Source organism: Rhinopithecus roxellana, chromosome 5, assembly GCF_007565055.1.
Source record: "Rhinopithecus roxellana isolate Shanxi Qingling chromosome 5, ASM756505v1, whole genome shotgun sequence".
Taxonomy (NCBI): Eukaryota; Metazoa; Chordata; class Mammalia; order Primates; family Cercopithecidae; genus Rhinopithecus; species Rhinopithecus roxellana.
The window spans coordinates 32471772-32493385 of NC_044553.1; the positions used below are offsets into that span (position 1 = coordinate 32471772).

At 40.0% G+C, this 21614-nt stretch overlaps 1 protein-coding gene and 1 non-coding gene across 3 annotated transcripts in view; both read right to left on the minus strand.

Annotated features, from left to right (window-relative positions):
- Positions 1-8254: 8254 nt before the first annotated feature.
- The window catches only part of SLC30A4 (solute carrier family 30 member 4), a 43170-nt gene continuing 29810 nt past the window's right edge, over positions 8255-21614 (minus strand). Inside the window, exons 4-8 of one of the 2 annotated variants that reach the window (XM_030929745.1) lie at positions 15235-15388; positions 13492-13693; positions 12175-12280; positions 11256-11390; positions 8255-9289 (exon numbers count right to left, since the gene is read on the minus strand). In XM_030929745.1, the coding sequence (XP_030785605.1) occupies positions 9285-9289; positions 11256-11390; positions 12175-12280; positions 13492-13693; positions 15235-15388 (602 nt within the window). In that variant the 3' untranslated portion in view covers positions 8255-9284. Of the gene's footprint in view, positions 9290-9417; positions 9656-11255; positions 11391-12174; positions 12281-13491; positions 13694-15234; positions 15389-21614 lie in introns of those variants that run through there. The other variant, XM_010352956.2, reaches the window with a different exon arrangement.
- LOC115898062 lies at positions 16091-16194 on the minus strand. Its single transcript, XR_004057819.1, has one exon. It is a non-coding gene; the product is annotated as a small nucleolar RNA U13 (small nucleolar RNA).

The window sequence follows — 21614 nt, forward strand, 5'->3', positions numbered from 1 at the left end:
TGTTCAAAGGTAACTACTGCTGTAACCATTTAAGCTGTTAGCAGGTTTCCTCCGGAAAGGAAGTGGGGTCAGATCTTCAAATGCTAGGAAAGTCAAGGGAGCAGAGATGGTCTGTCTTGCTTCAGGGCTAGCCTTGCTTTCATGAGGTCTCCAAAATTTTCCTACTATAAAAAATCCTACTCTCTTACCAAGAAATAGCTCGGTGTATTTTGGAGAAAAACCAATCCATACATATTTTTCCCATAGCATTAGCATTTTGTTGAAGTGACAAAAGTGTTAAAACAAACAAACACACACCAACTAACCACAAACCAATGTGCAGAAACTGGCAAGTGAAACACAGACAATAGGAATTTGAAAATCAAACCAGGAAAAAAAAAAAAATTTAAGTCCAGGAGACATGGGAGCAATTTGATAACTCACACAGTACCCTCTTCATGTTTGTAGGGTAAGACCCATGGGCCAAACTTTAATTTGTAGTGCCCTGTAAAAGTTACATGAGAGCCTGTTAAATCAGAATGCTGCTTGAAAATGTTATCTTTGGTGATAACACTGGATTTTTAAACCTCTTATCTTAAACACATGACTCACGTAGAGATTATATTTTGTCCTAAGGCTTCATACTTTATATTTGTGCCTAGTCTATTTCATCATAGCTTATAGCAATTATTATGGGACCATAGTTGAAGTCAAAATATAACCAAAAAATATTATCCTACGAATATACTAAAGTTGAGCATAAACAAGAGCTTGTAAGACTGTTACCACAAATTAGTATTTATTTTAACATCTGACATGGACCAAAAAAAATGACACATCGAACTAGAAATATAGCTAGGTAGACAATCAAATAATATGTAACATCTCAGTCCTTACTAGTATATATAATACATACATATATATATATGTATATATGTATTTATTTTTTTAAACAAGGTCTCCTAGCAGGCTGGAGTGCAGTGGCATAGTCTTGGCTCCCTGCAACATCTGCCTTCCAGACTCAAGCAATTCTCCAGCTTCAGCCTCCTGAGTAGCTGGGACCACAGACGTGCCACAATGCCTGGCTAATTTTTGTATTTTTGGTAGAGATGGGGTTTCACCATTGTTGCTCAGGCTGGGCTCAACCCCTGAGCTCAAAGTGATCCATCTGCCTCAGCCTCCCAAAGTTCTGGGATTACAGGCTCAGTCTTTACTAGTATGTTTACAACTATATTTTATTACAATATGTGTTAAATATTGTTGTCTTTTGCTAGGAAACTTAAAAATCTTAAAGAACATCATTTGTGAGCTCTCAGTTGGCACAAATTACCTTTTCTTAACTTTTTGTGATAACAAGTGAAAACTTTAAAAATCAACTGAATAAGCTTTTATGTTGAAAAGTATACTTAGGCTGGGCGCGGTGGCTCACGCCTGTAATCCCAGCACTTTGGGAGGCCGAGGCGGGTGGATCACAAGGTCAGGATCTCGAGACCATCCTGGCTAACACGGCGAAACCCCGTCTCTACTAAAAATGCAAAAAATTTGCCTGGCGTGGCGGCGGGAGACTGTAGTCCCAGCTACTTGGGAGGCTGAGGCAGGAGAATGGCGTGAACCTGGGAGGCGGGGCTTGCAGTGAGCCGAGATCACGCCACTGCACTCCAGCCTGGGCGACTGAGCAAGACTCCGTCTAAAAAAAAAAAAAAAAGTAGACTTAAATGATCCTGCTGATCACGGTGTTCTAGTAAGAAAGTGCTCTGCTAGTGATGTTACAGCATATGGCACATGAATAATATTTGATATCTTGCTACTCTTTTCTTATATTCTGCCCCAAACCCAAAGGAAAATTAAAAAGAGAAAAAAGGTAAAGGTATGAAAGAACCTTTGGTGACTCAGGTGGCTTCAGATTTACGAGTCACAAAAACTTGCAAGCAGGTTCTAGGAGACTTCACTGCATCCATATATGCTGTTATAGTTTTTTTTTTTTTTTGAGATGGAGTCTCACTCTGTTGCTTGGCTTGCTGCAACCTCCACCTTCTGGGTTCAAGTAATTCTTCCACTTCAGCCTTCTGAGTAGCTGGGACTACAGGCACCTGTCACCATGCCAAGCTAATTTTTGTATTTTTAGTAGAGACGGGGTTTCACCATGTTGGCCAGGCTGGTCTCAAACTCCTGACCTCAAGTGCCCACTCCGGCCTCCCAAAGTGCTGGGATTACAGGCATGAGCCACCGCACCCAGCTTGTTATAGTCTTAAAACAGTCTACACCAGGGGTTGGTAAACGTTTCCTATAAAGGGTCAGATAGTAAATATTTTATGTCACTATGCAACTCTCCACAGTAGCATGGAAGCAGTCATAGACAATACATAACTGAATTAGTGTGCTGTGTTCCAGCAACGCTTTATGGACACAGAAATTCACTTAAAATCCATATAATTTTCACATGCCATGAAATATTACTCTACTTTTTTTGAGGGGGGGGGACAGGGTCTCACTGTCACTCAGGCTAGAGAGCAGTGGCACCATTACGGCTCAGTGTAGCCTAGACCTCCTGAGCTCAAGCGATCCTCCTATCTCTCAGCTTCCTGAATAGCTGGGATCACAGGCACGTGCCACCATGCCCAGTTAATTTTTGTATTTTTTCTAGAGATGAGGTTTCATCATGTTGCCAAGGCTGGTCTTGAACTCCTGGATTCAAGCAATCCACCTGCCTTGGCCTCCTGAAATGTTAGGATTACAGGCGTGAGCCACTGCATGCAGTGATTTATTTCTAATAGATGTAAAAATCATTCTTAGTTGTTGGGGCAAATAAAACAGGCTTGCAGGCCAGATTTGGCTTGGGAGGTATAGTGTGGACCGGTCCACATTAGAGTCAGCAGGCTCTTACTCTCAGACTTCCTGGTCCTCACCAGTCTATTTTGTAGTGGCTTCTTTCCTTCCTTTCAGCCACTGTTGATGGGACTGTAAGATCACTGCATGTGACTGTGTGACTGATACCAAAAGAGAAAGGTTCTTTTTTTTTTTTTTTTTTGAGACAGTCTTGCTGTGTCGCCCAGGCTGGAGTGCGGTGGCAGGATCTCAGCTCACTGCAAGCTCCGCCTCCCGGGTTTAGGCCATTCTCCTGCCCCAGCCTCCCGAGTAGCTGGGACTATAGGCGCCCGCCACCTCGCCCGGCTAGTTTTTTGTATTTTTTTAGTAGAGACGGGGTTTCACCGTGTTAGCCAGGATGGTCTCAATCTCCTGACCTCGTGATCCGCCCGTCTCGGCCTCCCAAAGTGCTGGGATTACAGGCTTCAGCCACCGCGCCCGGCGAGAAAGGTTCTTTTAATAAATCTTTCCATACTATCTAGAAGATTTTTTTCAGTTTTATTTCCTTTTTTTTTCTTTTGAGATAGAGTCTCGCTCTATCGCCCAGGCTGGAGTGCAGTGGCCGGATCTCAGCTCACTGCAAGCTCCGCCTCCCGGGTTTACGCCATTCTCCTGCCTCAGCCTCCCGAGTAGCTGGGACTACAGGCGCCCGCCACCTCGCCTGGCTAGTTTTTTGTATTTTTTAGTAGAGATGGGGTTTCACCGTGTTAGCCAGGATGGTCTCGAGATCCTGACCTCGTGATCCACCCGTCTCGGCCTCTCAGAGTGCTGGGATTACAGGATTGAGCCACCGCGCCCGCCAAGTTTTATTTCTTAAACATATAAGAGGGCATCATAAAATGACATAATAAAACTAGATAGGTTATAATAGATTTTCTTTTGTTTTTAAGAACAACGTTTTTAGGCCTAGTAATATTACTTAATAAAAAGAACAGATATTTAAGGGACTGTACATTTTTATTTAATAAACCACATGGCAAAACAACACTTTAATAAATGTATAGGAAATTACAATTTGTAAGTTGCAAATACAGTACATATATTTAAATATATATATATACTTTGATCTTAATTAACATGGACAAACCCCAGCTTCAAAATCTTTCTAAAATCAATCATATGCAAAATACCTGGTTTCTGAAAGGGCATATGATAAAGTATATACAATTTCTTATACTGTGATATGGCTTATTTAATAACATGTATTTATTGAGAGAAGCATAAACTTTCCAAATATACAGTATCTTCCAGGTAGAAAGATGACATACTGGCACATTTCAATTTTGTGTTGCAGTTATTTGAGAATATACTAAATTACACTATTTAAATGGACGCTGTCATAGATTTAACTGGGAAAGTCTTCATAAATGTTTTCCAGTCTTATCAAAAATCAAATTGGTCCTCAATGATTGGAAGAGCAGGTTAAACCCTTTAGAAGTGAGAATTCAATGACGGGTGGGCCCGAGTGCACACATGTAATTCAATACTGAGGAACTCCCACAACACTGTCTTCTAATTTGCATGCTCCCACGAACATCACAAATAATACACCTGATTGGCAATCAGTAAAACAAATCTCAAGCCTTGGCTGTCAAGATTCACACAACACATCTGGAGTTAGGGTTTGCAAACTGTATTTTGGCTACAGAGATATCAAGCTTTATCAATTATTTGGAGATCAGACTTGCCTCCCCTCAACATAGCATATAGTGATGTATGTTCATTTATGACTAATAACCAACTGGCTCATGAGCTTGGCTTGGTTCAAAGACAAACTGCACCAAATGAACTAATCTTATATCTAGGAAACACTCTGTAACTTTAAATTTGCTATATACAAATCAGAGCCAACAGCAAAATTGCCTAAAACCTTATTTCAAAGGGGCTCATATTCTGTAAGAACACCATATTATGTTGGACCAATAACATATATGCATAAAAGAAAAACAGATTTAGCTAACTGCTTGTTTCAGAATCAAATGATTAATTCTACAAAAGCTGTGAGAATGGCTGTTTTGAGAAACATGACCCAGAGTCTTTTTAGCAATGATATTCACTGGTGGTTGTGCAGTGTAGTCTCTTTGTCTACCACACTTACTCTACGAAGTCCAGTGTGCAGAGAAATCTGGATCAGAAACAACCAGCCATTTTAAAAAGGTTCTTTCCTACCTGGAAATACATTTCTAAGTGGTGCCTTGTCTCTGAAAGATGATTTTCCTCACATTAAAATGAGAGAGAAGCTCATGTGTCTGATCTTGATTATGTCTATTCTGGAAAGTCTACCAAAGACAAACACTGTCAGGTGGGACACCTGGGTTCAAGAGGAACACTAAGTCTCATAAGAGCAAGAAACTTGGTTTTAGAGAATGGAAATAAAGCACCCAAAGTTGAAAAGAAAACAGTAAAATAAGAAACCCGGTGATGTGGCAAAAAACACTGATGGGAACTCTTAAGTTGTAAAAATCTGCACTCACATGACATAAGGCATAGCTAATGGAAATGTATGTAGGAATTACAATAGCTTCCAGTTCTGCATATCAAAACCTTCTGAGATATGCTTTCTTCAATTACACTCCCATTATGTTTCTAAGGCAGCATATTTGTTAGTGGAATAATAGGTCTTTTCCTGAAACAGATCAAAAGGCTGCATCTGGCCATAGTTGTAAAACACAGGTTTATGTACACAAGTAACTCTGATCATTTGCAAATATTAATTAAAATATGTCACACCAAAGAACTGCCAAGTTTTTATATTGTGGTCTGTGGTCCTGTCATAATCTGTTTTCCCAGTGCAAAATTAACAATGCTATGTGTTCATCCAACTCTGCCACTGCTTTTCACAGGGCATAGAGCTCGTCGAGAGCTCAGCTGAGAAGTGTAATGAATGGCTGTAGCTCAACATGTGAAGGATAGACCAAACGGTTTTTGTCAGAAGTCATTCAGTCCTTGGTCCTATCTGCTAAGTTAACGTCCTTTTCTGTGGGTTTTGTTAAGTTACAAAAAGTGAAATCAAATTCTCAAATCTCATAGACTCAGTAAGGTACAGATACAAACTAGGTAGTTCTTGCTACAAAAACAAAGCACAGGAAACTTTACGTGTACCTCACTTTAAGCAGAACACAATAGTTAAGATTTACTAAAGTTTTCATGGCCGGGTGCAGTGGCTCACACCCTGTAATCCCAGTACTTTGGGAGCCCAAGGTGGGAGGATTTCTTGAGCCCAGGAGTTCAAGACCAGCCTGGGCAACATAAGGAGACCCCATCTCATTTAAAAAAAAAAAAAGACTTACAAAGGTTTGCAGTGTTTCTGTATTTTACAAAAGGATTATTTTTGGCTGGGCACAGTGGTTCATGCCTTCAATCCCAGCACTTTGGGAGGCCAAGGCAGGCAGATCACTTGAGCTCAGGAGTTCAAGACCAGCCTGGGCAACAAGGTGAAACACTGTGTCTACCAAAAATACAAAAAATTAGCTGGGTGTGGTGCTGCATGCCTGTAGTCCCAGCTACTTGGGAGGCTGAGATGGGAGGATCGCTTGAGCTCAGGAGGCGGAGGCTGCAGTGAGCTGAATTGTGCCACTGCACTCCAGCCTGGATGACAGTGAGACAGCATCTTAAAAAAATAAAAAAAAAATTCTTTTCAATACTCAAATGAATTTTAGCCTGTTTTATCAAATACATTTTTAAGGAACAGGTCGATATAAAAAGCAAGATATGCCTTTATAAGATAAAGAAAAGTTTATAAGAAACAAGCTCAATAGATATAAAAAAAGATTAGAGTATGATGAATATTTTTTTCCTTTCTACTTGCTAGATACTCAAAAGTTCATAAATATGTCCAGATGTCCACTGAAATATCTCTCATTTATTCTTACTTGGTTTCTATATGTAAGAATATTTTGATTTAAATAGTTTATATGCTCCTGAAATTTCTGAGAAATTCAAGTCATTATTTTAAATGACTTCACAATAGGAATCCCATCATGTACATTTTCTTTTCCTTTTTTTTTTTGAGATAGGGTCTCATTTTGTTAGGCTGGAATGCAATGATGCGGACACGGCTCACTGGAGCCTCAACCTTCTGGGCTCAAGCACTTCTGCCACAGATTTACAAGTAGTTGATACTACAGGTGTGCACGACGCCTGGCTAATTTTTATATTTTTGTAGAGACAGGGTCTCCACAAAAGACCATGCTGGTTGTGAACTCTTGGCCTCAAGTGATACTCCCACCTTTGCCTCCCCAAATGCTGAGATTACAGGCATGAGCCATTGTGTCTGGCCACATAAATTTTCAGTTCAGTTCAACAAACATCTACTGGGTTTCATTAGAGGGACCATCAATCCTTTTATTGACACCATTAACTCCCAACAATCTTATAGGTAAATCTGGGTTTTCTTATCTTAGGTTTGCTTATAGTAAGGTACTTGGTAAGAAGATAAAATGTTTTCCTATTCTTCATTTATATTGTAAGTCATCTGCATCCTTATCTAGAATTTCAACTCACAATTTGCCTGGTACATTGTTACCCTATTCTGATTCTTAGAGGAGCCCAAGAACCATATCCATTTTTGGTGTAATAAACTGTCACTATTGAAAAGGGACTCCAAATGTACATAAAAGATAATCTCAAAACCAATGGTTGCAAAATGAAAGATGAATAGTTAAGCTCCCTCTTTTTTTTTTTTTTTTTTTTGAGACAGAGTCTCGCTCTGTCGCCCAGGCTGGAGTGCAGTGGCTGGATCTCAGCTCACTGCAAGCTCCGCCTCCCGGGTTTACGCCATTCTCCTGCCTCAGCCTCCTGAGGAGCTGGGACTACAGGCGCCCGCCACCTCGCCCGGCTAGTTTTTTGTATTTTTTAGTAGAGATGGGGTTTCACCGTGTTAGCCAGGATGGTCTTGATCTCCTGACCTCGTGATCCGCCCGTCTTGGCCTCCCAAAGTGCTGGGATTACAGGCTTGAGCCACTGCGCCCGGCCAAGCTCCCTCTTTTAACAGCGGCATTTACAATCAGGATGCCTTCAGTTTGGAAACCTCTATGTTTAGTTTCCCTGCAACACAGATTTAATGTCCATCCCTATCTAGTGCTTTAAAAGACACACATACAGGCCAGGCATGGCGGCTCATGCTGTAATCCCAGCACTCTGGAAGGCCAAGGCAGGCGGATCACCTGAGGTCAGGAGTTTGAGACCAGACAGGCCAATATGGCAAAACCCCGTCTCTACTAAAAATACAAAAAAATGAGCTGGGTGTGGTGTACCTGTAGCCCCAGTTAGTTGGGAGGCTGAGGCAGAAGAACCACTTGAACCCAGGAGGCAGAGGTTGCAGTGAGCAGAGGTCACGCCACTGCACTCCAGCCTGGGTGACAGAGTGAGACTCTGTCTCAAAAACAAAAACAAAAACAAAAATACACACACACATAAGGTCAAAAATCCTTTACATTTCTGTTTTCTCAAAGTAGTATCTTCCCCCCAACCCCCTGGATATTTCTGCTATGGTATTATTGGAAGACCTCAAAATTGTATTTTAGGGTTTCTGGAGTCCATGGAGAATCCTAACCCATATCATAAAACATTAAATGCATAATAAAACATAACCCACATCATACAACATAAAATTCTCTCTGGGGTAATGTTGTGAAAGTCTATGTGAAAGATGGGAATTATAGACTGAACCCTCTAGCACTGACCCTGAAAGACATGCACAGGTGACCTGGTGTGGAGGCGGGAAGCAACGTACCACGTTTTTTGTACAAATTGTTGGCAGTTCTTAAAGGGAACGAAGATTACTGTTTACATTTTGCAGTCTCTTGCCTTTTTAAGACAATTCCATGAATGATAAAAGTGATGTCGGGAAGACATAAACCTGAAACTCCAACAGCCATCCTCGCTCCTTTATTTTGTTTTAAATCATTATATAGTAATTTGAGTTTAAGACTAACTTCAGCCATTCAGAATAATATTGAAAGTATTTCCTAAATCATTGAATAACAGTGACCACAATAAGTAAAGATTTGGTTCTAAGATTACAAATAATCAAAAATGTTAACTTTGAGATTCAAAACCCTGTAGCATCTGGAAAAGGTTGTTTACAAAGTATAACCATAACAATAACATTAAAACTTATTTGTGAAATAAAACATTTCTGAAACACTTAGGAATACATGCTTATTCCACTTTTGGGATAACTACTAGTACTTTCTGAAATATGTTGGGTAGTGATTTCTGTAAAAAGAAAGCAGCAATTCCAGAAGCTGGGTGTCGAGATTATTATACATAATAAAAAAATTCAGTTTTCCAGCACTGGCTTAATACAAAATGGACTTAAAAAGTATTTTTAAATGCAAATATTGAATTCTTGATGCTTCCTTTAAGACATGTACTCTGTCAAATTAATGAAGTATGATCTTGGATTGTCTTCTATGAGGTATCTGTAGAGTCACGTCTCATTCTGTAAACAGTGGGAAACATCTTCATCTGAAAATTATGGCAAAGTCTCCTTTTACCATTAAACAGAGACTAGCACTGTCAGGCTGGAGAGACTGACGCTTGATATGGACACAGCTGTCAGGGATTCCATTTTCTCATTTAGGTTTGCATTTATTGCTCTCAAGTCTGTGACTGCAGGATAAATAAGGCAGGAGTCCCCAAAATGTATAAAATTAGGGACTAGAACTCTGACACTTTGCACAAGTTCTGTCCACTTCTTGCCTGTAACTCTGAAGCTGAATAGTACATCTATACATGCCAAATGTGTTCAATAATAAATGGTTTGCTTTGGACTGTACTTCCTCCCATTTAGATGAACTTCCAGGAACTGCAATGTCAAGAAAGTATCATTACTATCCATTGTACAGTTACATCTTGAATAAGATACAGGGAAAAAAAAACTGAAACATACTGGGAATATATTTTAATTAGTCTGATTTCTACCCTCTCTAAGCTATTCTGTTAGATAAGTATGTCAATTTACACATCCTTAATGGCTTCTCATTATTCTAACTTCTCCAGTCTACTCTCACGTAGAGAAAGAATACCAGACATTACAATCCTGTCACTAAAAGATCTTATGCACATTAAAAGTAAAACCTCATGCATGTATTATTTTGATTTAAAAAGCATCAATAGCATGAATCTGTGAAATGACTTGAAGAAATAAAAACGTTAACAATCTAGCTTTTCTGCCGCGTGCGGTGGCTCACGCCTGTAATCCTAGCACTTTGGGAGGCTGAGGCGGGCTGATCACCTGAGGTCAGGAGTTCGAGACCAGCCTGACCAACACGGAGAAACTGTCTCTACTAAAAGTACAAAATTAGCCAGGCATGGTGGTGCATCCCTGTAATCTCAGCTACTTGAGAGGCTGAGGCAGGAGAACCACTTGAACTTGGGAGGCAGAGGTTGCAGTGAGCAGAGATTGTGCCATTGCACTCCAGCCTGGGCAACAACAGTGAAACTCTGTCTCGGGGAAAAAAAAAAAAAAAAGAATCTAGCTTTTCCTATGTAGAAAAGAGCATGGGAAACATTCTTTCTTTCTTTCTTTTCTTTTCTTTTTTTTTTTTTTGAGATGGAATTTCGCTCCTGTTGCCCAGGCTGGAGTACAATGGCACCATCTTGGCTCACTGCAGCCTCTGTGTCCTGGGTGCAATCAATTCTCCTGCCTCAGCCTCCCGAGTAGCTGGGATTACAGGCACATGTCACCACGCCCAGCTAATTTTTATATTTTTAGTAGAGATGGGGTTTCATCATGTTGGCCAGGCTGGTCTTGAACTCCTGACCTCAGGTGATCCACCCACCTTGGCCTCCCAAAGTGTTGGGATTACAGAGGTGACCCAACGTGCCAGGCTGAGAAATATCCTTTTTTTTTTTTTGAGATGGAGTCTTGCTCTGTCACCCAGACTGGAGTGCAGTGGCGCGATCTCGGCTCACTGCAACCTTCACTTCATGAGTTCAAGCAATTCTCCTGCCTCAACCTCCCGAGTAGCTGGGATTACAGGCGTGCACCACCACGCCTAGCTAATATTTGTATTTTTAGTGGAGACGGGGTTTCACCATGTTGTCCTGACCTCAGGTGATCCACCCGCCTCAGTCTCCCAAAGTGCTAGGATTACAGGTGTAAGCCACTGAGCTGGCTGGGAAATATTCTTAATGCCTTTAATCTGAAAGTTAAAATCAATTTGTAATATCTCAAAGAGACAGAAAATTTTTGTTCTGGTATCAATACTGACCTGCAACTTACCCTTTAAAGAGCCTTTTGTTTAAGGCTCTTAACAAAAGCCTCTGTTTTTTAAAGACAAGGCTTTTGACTTAAAACAAATCTTTTCAGCAGAAAAGTCTTCCTACATAATTATAAGCAGTGATGTTTAGTTTCAAAGGCAGAAGTCCACCAACCCCAGGCCCATTTACTACCAGCAACATACTTAGCTGTATGTGAACTATGGCAGTAGATTTTCCTGAAGTAAGAGACCAGATATTTAAATCTTCGACTGAATATACATCTTCTATTTTCATCAAGGCTTCTTTGACATAGTCTACATTCAAATGGCTTGGCACACCTATTAGGAATATATAATTTAAAAGTAAAATTTATTTTAGAAAAAAAGGAACTTTTACATTACTGATAAGACATTTCCCAAAGAAAACAAATGGCTTTGCTAAATTCAGTTTAAACAAATACTTTAAAACATTAATACTTTAAGATAAACCATGTACACATATATTTTTATTGAAAATGTAAGATATATACAAGAGGGTAATACATACTTTAAAAACATACTAATTCTCACTAAAAAGGAATGCCAATCAAACCAGAATACTTCATTAACAGATAAGCTAAGACAAAAAGGAAAAAAGAAGGAAAGAAAAGAACATGTAATGATGATAAACCTATTGTTAAGAACTTTTACTTTCATGCTTACACATAATATCAGTAAGGGAAGGAAGCAGTAAATACAACAAAGTCACAAGTTAAGTGGAAATTAAGGAATTAATATATAATCTAGAATTGCATTTTTGTCCTAGTGCCACAGTTTATCAGCAACATGACCTTAACCAAAGTATGTTATCCCTCTGAACCTCAATTTTCTTATTTGTAAATAGGGATAATTTACCACATTATCTGCCTTACCTACTCTGCTTAGCTATTATAAGTGTCAAATGGGTAAAACATGGGAGAGTGCATTGATTCTTAAATGTTATATACATGTAAGGTACTGTTATATAGCCTAATAGTTATTAGTAGAAAGCAAAAGATGCAATTCCTATTCAGAATGTCCCCTGACTCCCAATCTGCTTTAGGGATGTAATAAACTCATAATGAGGATATTAGTGAGATCTTACCTTCTAGTATTATAACTACTGTATCCCATATGATTCGAAATGTTGTAAAAGCCACAAGTAATGAAAATACATATGTACAGATGGGATCAGCAATCTTGTATTCTGGCTAAAGGGTAATAGATCAAAATTTATGATTAAATATAGACAGACATAAAACAGACTACAAAGCAAAGCAAGGAATATGTCCCTTTTTCCTTGATTTTCTTTAGCAGAATTATAGAATATCTTTAAAACTTGGATATTGTAACTGAAAAGCATTTTCACTCTATCCTAGACTATTTACATTACTTGCCTCATGGGGACCTATTTCCAGAAATGTAATCACTTGTTCTATTGTTCCTTGTGCCGTCTCTAAATCTTCTAGAATATCAGAGCTGGAAAGAATTGTGTGTGTGTGTGTGTGTGTGTGTGTGTGTGTGTGTGTGTGTGTGTGTGTGTGTATGTGTGTGTGTGTTTATTTTTAAAGACAAAGTCTTGCTATGTTGCCCAGGCTGGTCTTGAACTCTTGGGCTCAAGTGATCCTCCAGCCTCAGCTGGGATTACAGGCACAGCCACCACACACAGCTCTGGAAAAAGTTTTAGCAGCCACTAGTCTAAGCCCCTTATAATAAAGAAGAGGGAACTCAAGTTTAGAGTTGAGGCATTTGCTCTCAATGTCAAAGCATTAATGGGAGAGCCAAGACTAGAACCCACCCACGTCTCTGGATTTTTAGTCCAGTGCACATTTTACTACCTAGCAATTCAATCACAAGTTTTAAAATTGAGTTATCTGGGCAAGCATGGTGGCTCACGCCAGTAATCTCAGCACTATGGGAGGCTGACATTGGTGGATCACTTGAGGCCAGGAATTCAAGACCAGCCTGGCCAACATGGCGAAACCTTGTCTCTACTAAAAATACAAAAATTAGCTGGGCATGGTGGTGTGTACCTGTAATCCCAGCTACTTAGGAGGCTGGGGCACAAGAATCACTTGAGCCTGGGAGGCAGAGGCTGCAGTGAGCCAAGATAGTGCCACTGCACTCTAGCCTGGGCGAGAGACTGAGACTTTGTCTCAAAAATAAATAAATAAATAAAAAAGAAAATTGAATTATCCAGTGAAGGCACTACAAAAGCCAAATATAGATAAGTTACCCTGTGATGTGATATCATCTTGTTTACTGCTAACAAAAGAACTATAATGACTGTCAAGTAAACTTACATCAATGTAAAATGAATAGAACTGGCATTGATGTCCAGTATACTGATAAAACAATCAGCCTTAGTTTTCATGTTGAAATTAAATACATTTTAAAATAGAAAAATTACCAATCGTATTACCTTGAATCGTATGATGTATGCAGCTATCAGCACACCAACGCTCTGTACCAAATCTCCCAAAGCATGTACAAATGCAGCTCTCACTGCCAGGCTATCCTGCCCATGGTTGCGTTCACACCCAGAACCTGTGGTAGGGGAATTTGAAGGCAGGGAGTGGGAATGGGAGTGATGGTGACCAGACTGGTTCAACAGAAACCCCATTCTGTTAAAAATAAAAGAAAACAATTATTATTTTTCCTAATATTGACAAAAACATTTGTTACTAGTCAGACACTAATGAGGTAACATGGAACTCATTTATCTAATAAATTTGGAGCAACTATTATTTATCAGGTACTGTTCTAGGTGCTGGGGTCAAAACAGTGATAAGACAGACATATCCCTATCCCCATGGAGCTTATGTTCTAGTAGAGAAGGCAGAGAAGCCAACAAATAAATACATAATGTACAGCCAGGCAATGTGAAATGCTTTGGAGAAACATAAAGCATTGTAAGGGAAAGGAGGATGACAGGCAGAGTGGTAAGGGAAGGCCTCTCAGATTATCTCTGAGCAGATACCTGAAGGAGGTCAGGGAGCAAGTGGTGGAAGAGTGTTCTAGGCAGAAGAATAGCAGAGCAAAGGCCCTAACATGAAAATGTGCTCCGTGGACTTGAAAAAAGAAAGACAGCCACTGTGGCCAGAACAAAGTAAGCAAAAGTGCTAGGAGATGAGTTGTAGAGGTACACAGAGTCTTATTAACAAGGCTGCAGTAAAAATTTGATTTCATTCTAAGTATAAATAGAAGCCTCGCCTGGGCGACAGAGCGAGACTCCGTCTCAAAAAAAAAAAAAAAAAAAAAAGCCACTAGGGCAGGGATTGGTAAACTGTGGCTGGTAGATCAAATTTGGCTCACCGATTTTTTTTTTTTTGTACATAAAGTTTTATTGGAATACAGCCATGTTCCTTTGTTTACATGCTAAGTGTGGCTGCTTTTGTTTTATAACAACAGTGTTGAGTAGCTTTGAAAGAGAATATATACATCTCAAAGCTTAAAATATTTACTATCTAGCCTTTTACAGAAAAAAAATTGCTGACCCTGGTCTAAATGGTTAAATCTGTAACTTCAACTTTATTATTTTTTGTTTGTTTTTGAGACAGGGTCTTGCTCTATTGCCCAGGCTGGAGTGCAGTGGCCCAGTCATAGCTCAATGCAGTCTTGATCTCCTGTGCTCAAGTGACCTTCCCACTTCAGCCTCCCAACTAGCTGGAACCACAGGCACGAGCCACCGTGCCAGGCTAATTTTTATTTTTAGTAGAGATGAGGTCTCACTATGTTGGCCAGGCTGTCTTGAACTCCTGAGCCCAAGTGATCTGCCCGCCTTGGCCTCCAAAGTGTTGGGATTATAGGTGTGAACCACTGTATGTGGCCTAACTTAAACTTTAAAAAGTTTCTCCCCTAAAAAGTTTTAAGGGAAAAAAATTGATAGCTTAAGAAAAAAAATCTAGTTAACACAAAAGTATTCTAAAAGTTAAAAACAAAAAACTTTGTCCTACTTAAATACGTAATTTTGACTCAATCTCCAATATACCTGGGCAAACTAATGAGGAATTTATAATGTCCATAGTGTTTCATTTATCAGAAAAATTAATGAGCTATATAATTTTTAAAATATCAAAATATTACTGAATATTACTGAATGCATATGCAATAGTCTCTGAGTTCTCAGTACTTGAAAATATTAATGTGAAAAAATACAGCTTACATTACATTAACTGCAACTCCAACAGCTGCGGTGATGAGCATTATATCTCCATTTATTTCATAGTTCATATGCATAGTTCTTTGCACAGCTTCATATAAGAGGAATCCCATAAGTATATACACCAACAGCACACTAATCATAGCTGACAAAACCTCTAGAGGGAAAAATACATATAACAAATACATTTTCAGCATGGTTATTACACTTCATACCAACTAAATATTATACAGTCTTTTTTATATTCTTTCCTCTAAGGAGATAAAAGCACTATACCGTTTCTGTCACGTCAATTTTTTTTTTATTTTTTTGAAACAGGGTCTCACTCTGTCACCCAGACTGGAGTGCAGTGACCTGATCATGATCATGGTTCACTGCAGCCTTGATCTCCCAGGCTCAAGTGATGTTCCCATCTCAGCCTCCAAGTAGTTGGTACTACTGTAGGCACAAGCCACCACACCTGGCTAATCATTTTTCTTACTTAAAATGTGTTTAGCACTTACAGAAAAAAAATGTTTAGCAGCTTGACTGATCTGGATCCTCCACTAATTTACCCTTACCTCTCCCTACCCTCCACTCATCTCTCTCCAGGGTCAAATTATGCATATTTACAGACCATGCACAAGGTAAAAAATGACAAAATGAGAAAAAATATTTGTAACATACGTGATCATGACTAATTTATTGATATTTAAAAAGTACACTCAAAAGTCAATAACAGGCCAGGTATGGTGGCTCATGCCTGTAATCCCCTAACACTTTGGGAGGCTGAGACAGAAGGATCCCTTGAGCCCATGAGTTTGAGATCAGCCTAGGCAACATAGTGAGACTCCATCTCTCTGTTCTTCCCTTCCCTTCATGTCAAATGGGTAATGTGCCAACGTTACAACAAGGTTCCAGGGTGGCACATGTCACACATGTATGCGAACACTTAATTACCAAACTCATGAACTACAAGAGGATCAAGACTCTATCTCTAAAAAAAATTTTTTTTTAATTAGCTGGACATGGTGGTGAGTGCCTATGGTCCCAGCTACTCGGGAGGCTGAGGTGGGAAGATTGTTTAAACCCAGGAGGTCCAGGCTGCAGTGAACCATGTGCTACTGGACTCCAGCCTGGTCTCCAGAGCGAGACCCTGTCTCAAAAAAAAAAAAAAAAAAATCAATAAGAAAATTCATAGTAAACAGAAATGGCCAAATTCTCAAAACCAGTCATAATAAATGAAATTCAAGTAGGAATAAGATTTATTTCCTCCTACAAAACTGGCAAACTTTTTTTTTTTTTTTTTAAATCAAGTTTGGGCCGGGCGTGGTGGCTCAAGCCCGTAATCTCAGCACTTTGGGAGGCCGAAACGGGTGGATCACGACGTCAGGAGATCGAGACCATCCTGGCTAACACGGTGAAACCCCATCTCTACTAAAAAATACAAAAAACTAGCCGGGCGAGGTGGCGGGCACCTGTAGTCCCAGCTACTCGGGAGGCTGAGGCAGGAGAATGGCGTGAACCCGGGAGGTGGAGCTTGCAGTGAGCTGAGATCTGGCCACTGCACTCCAGCCTGAGCGACAGAGCGACTCCGTCTCAAAAAAAAAAAAAAAAATCAAGTTTGATAAAAGCCAGAGTTAGCAAGGATCTACTGGTGGAAGTATCAAATAGTATTACCTTTTTGGAGAGCCAGTTGGTAAAACTAATCAAAACTTAAAATGTATACATTCCTTGATCTAACAACTGTACTTTTAGGACTCCACCTGATAGAAACACCTCCACGTGTGCAAAGATACCTACAAGGCTTTCACTGTAGCATTGTCTGTAGTATCCAAAAAAAAAAAATCTGGAGACATCCTAAATGTCCACCAAAGAGGAACTTCATAAGTTATGATTTATATATATATATATAGTGGGGATACCACACAACCATTTATTTTTCTAAAAAGAAAAAAAGAAAAATATCGAACAAATTGATAATCACAAGAAAGTATTACATTTGGGAAGTGGTACTAGAAGTTTAGGGGATTTATTTTTCACTGTATTATTTTTGGTAATATTTGAAGTGTTTTAAGTTTTTACCATAAACGTATATTACCTTTAAACTAAAAAAATTTTTTTTTTTTTTTTTTGAGACAGAGTCTCGCTCTGTCACCCAGGCTGGAGTGCAGTGGCCGGATCTCAGCTCACTGCAAGCTCCGCCTCCCGGGTTCATGCCATTCTCCTGCCTCAGCCTCCCACGTAGCTGGGACTACAGGCGCCTGCCACATCGCCCGGCTAGTTGTTTTTTTTTTTTGTATTTTTTAGTAGAGACGGGGTTTCACCGTGTTAGCCAGGATGGACTCGATCTCCTGACCTCGTGATCCGCCCGTCTCGGCCTCCCAAAGTGCTGGGATTACAGGCTTGAGCCACCGCGCCCGGCCAAAAAAATTTTTTTAAGCCATGCAAATATTCATACCTTCATGAAGGCTATTAATTAAACGCTGTATATAATAGCAAATTATTGGAAACAACCACAAAAATGATTAGTAGGGACCCTGTAACATGGAATACTATGCATGTAAAAAGAAGAAAAAAGCTTATTCTGGTAAGGAATAATGCCCAAGACATAGTGTTATATGAAAAAAAGCAAAGTACACAACTGTGTATGATACATTACCATTTGTGTAAAAAAAAAAAAAAAAGAAAAAGAAAAAAGAGAATATATGAGTAATCAGCTGTAAATGCAATCTCCAGAAGGATTATACAAAATACTCATAAAAAACTGGTTATCTTGGGTAAGGAGAACTGGTGGCTGGGAGACAGGGATGACCTTGCCCTATATATGCTTTTGTACCATTTGAATTTTCTACTATGTAAATATAAAGCAAAATAATTTTATATATTTTCAAAATAACAAAAAGAGCAACGTGAAGTACATTTAAAAACAATAAGGGCTGGGCGCGGTGGCTCAAGCCTGTAATCCCAGCACTTTGGGAGGCCGAGATGGGCGGATCACGAGGTCAGGAGATCGAGACCATCCTGGCTAACACGGTGAAACCCCGTCTCTACTAAAAAATACAAAAAACTAGCCGGGCAAGGTGGCCTGTAGTCCCAGCTCCTCCGGAGGCTGAGGCAGGAGAATGGCATAAACCCGGGAGACGGAGCTTGCAGTGAGCTGAGCTCTGGCCACTGCACTCCAGCCTGGGCGACAGAGCCAGACTCCCTCTCAAAAAAACAAAACAAAACAAAACAAAACAAAACAAAACAATAAGGCCAGATGCGGTGGCTCATGCCTGTAATCCCAGCACTTTGGGAAGCCAAGGCGGGCGGATCACCTGAGGTCAGGATTTCAAGACCAGTCTGATCAACATGGCAAAAGCCTGTCTCTACTAAAAATACAAAAATCAGCTGGGCATGGTGGTGGGTGCCTGTAGTCCCAACTACTTGGGAGGTTGAGGCAGGAGAATCGGTTGAACTCAGGAGGCAGAGATTGCAGTGAGCCGAGATCATGCCATTGCACTCCAGCCTGGGTGAAAATTAACATTATTATGTGAAACAAGCATTAACCCTCAAACAATAAAAGCAAGAAAATAATTTAAGGAATATTTTTCCTTTAGAGAAACCTGACACTAATCCTGTAAGTGTTAATAGGTAAAATAATCTGGAAAACGGTTATGTAGGACAAATCACTGCTCAAAAGTTGTTTAAGTATATTGGACTTTGACACATTTTCATTCCAACTTATAAATTATAACACAAAAAAAATTATCTAGCAATTATAGGCTATTTCCTGAAGATACCTAATGTAGCTGAAACTCCTATAAAAACCGCCAGGCATGGTGGCTCACGCCTGCAATCCCAGCACTTTGGGAGGTCAAGGCGGGTGGATCACAGGGTCAGGAGTTCGAGACCAGCCTGGCCAATATGGTGAAACGCCATCTCTACTAAAAATACAAAAATTAGCCGGGCGTGGTGGCTGGCGCCTGTAGTCCCAGCTACTCGGGAGGCTGAGGCAGGAGAATCGCTTGAACCTGGGAGGGCAGAGACTGCAGTGAGCTGAGATCATGTCACTGCACCCCAGCTTCGCCAACAGAGCGAGACTCTGTCTCAAAAACAAAAACAAAAACAAAAAAACACTCCTATAAAAACCTGTGCATCAACAGAACAGATATTAGAATAAAACAAAAACATACCATTTCTATTCAAAAACCATGGAACACCTATTACTAACATACAGATAATCATACTTTGAAAGAGATATATTAATATACTTTTAAAAGAGATATAAGCTGAAAGAGAAAAGACCAAATGAAATATACAAAGCTATGGAGAGACCTCTATATTAAGTACAGACTATATACACTTTTTGAGGATACGGTCCAGGTCTTATTCCATGTCATATTTACTGTAGTACTTAGGAGAGTAGTTCACAAATAGCAGGTATTCAAATATTTATGGATGATTTTGTAGAATGAAATTAGTCAAGGGTTAAGCAAGGGAAGATGATAAAAGGCTATACAATTAAGAAAATGAAGCTAAATATGAATAATAGGTTATTACTTAATCCCCCAAAAAACAAAAAGTAAGTAAGTTGAAAGAGAAGGCGTAAGCCAAATAAAAAAAAGAAAATACATGGGATTTCTTGTCAAAGTTATAACTGCTGATGGTAAAGTACACATATAAAAATACTGTAAAGAGGTTGGTGGCAGTGGCTCATGCCTGTAATCCCAGCACTTTGGGAGGCCGAGGTGGGCGGATCAGCTGAGGTCAGGAGTTCAAGACCAGCCTAGCCAACATGGCAAAACCCTATCTCTACTAAAAGTACAAAAATTTGCTGGGTGAGGTGGCAGCTGCCTGTAATCCCAGCTACTCAGGAGGCTGAGGCACAAGAATTGCTTACACCTGGGAGGTGTAGGTTGCAGTGAGCTGAGATCGCACCACTGCACTCTGGCCTGGGTGACAGAGTGAGACTCCGTCTCCAAACAAAAAAAACAAAAAAAAAACAAAAACAAAATAAAACTGTAAAGAAGAAATAATTTTAAAAATTCGAAACTGTAGAATGTCGTGTGCTTGTGGTAGCCTCCTACCATCAGGAGAACTTTAACCAAGTATCAAGGCTGAAGCTAGCAGTTAGCTCACCATAGTTTTTAAGGTGCCCTCATCAAAATTTTAATACAAAAATTATAAAGTATGTGGTGGCTCATACCTGTAATCCCTGCTACTTGGGAAGCTGAGGGGGCAGGATAACTTGAGGTCAGGAGTTCAAGACCAGCCTGAGCAACATAGTGAGACCCTGTCTCTCCACCCAAAATTGGCCAAGTGTGGTGGTGTATGCCCGTTGTCCCAGCTACTTGGGAGGTTGAGGCGGGAGGATCACTTGGAGTTTGAGGCTGCAGTGAGCTATGATAGTGCCACTACACTCCAGCCAGGGTGAAAGTGAGACCCCTGTCTCTCAAAAAAAAAAAAAAAAAAAAAAAGGCCGGGTGCGGTGGCTCAAGCCTGTAATGCCAGCACTTTGGGAGGCTGAGACAGGTGGATCACGAGGTCAGGAGATCGAGACCATCCTGGCTAACACGGTGAAACCCCGTCTCTACTAAAAAATACAAAAAACTAGCCAGGCAAGGTGGCAGGCGCCTGTAGTCCCAGCTACTCAGGAGGATGAGGCAGGAGAATGGCGTGAACCCGGGAGGCAGCGCTTGCAGTGAGCTGAGATCCGGCTACTGCACTCCAGCCTGGGCCACAGAGCGAGACTCCGTCTCAAAAAAAAAAAAAACAAAAAAACAAAAAACAATATTACAAAGCAACACACTTTATATTTACAAAGATTCATAGCCACACAAGTTAATGACATAGAGACATGCTTGCTTATGAAAATTTAAAAACCATAATTAAAAATTACTTCAAAACCCCTTATATAATTAGGTTGTCTATACTTTCCAATTTTTCTGGGATAGTCCTAGTTTATGTTTGCTGTTCTGGCATCATTATGAATAGTGCCCTGTTTCACTCTCAAAACTGTTCTGGTTTGGATGATAAATTATAGTTACCCTAGTAGGTCTGTCAGATATAATATTGGATGCCCAGTTAAATTTGTATTTCAGACAACAAATAATTTTTCAGTATAAATATGTCCTATGCAATATTTCAGATATATTACGCATGCTGTGAGTATGCTAAATCTGGCAAACCCCACACTCCAGTGATTTTACTAAACCACTTAAAAAATCACCTTTTTGTGAATTCTCAGATAAGGCAAACCTACATTCAAGATAAAGTGAAATGAAAGTCAAACAAAAAGCATGAACAGAGCTCCCTGGCAGAAGGACTCCCACCCTTACAAGGCCCACTATATTCTGGCAGCCTGCAGCTGAAAAGTCAGTCCTGTATGCCACAGTTTTCACCCACATGAGCAGGATAAG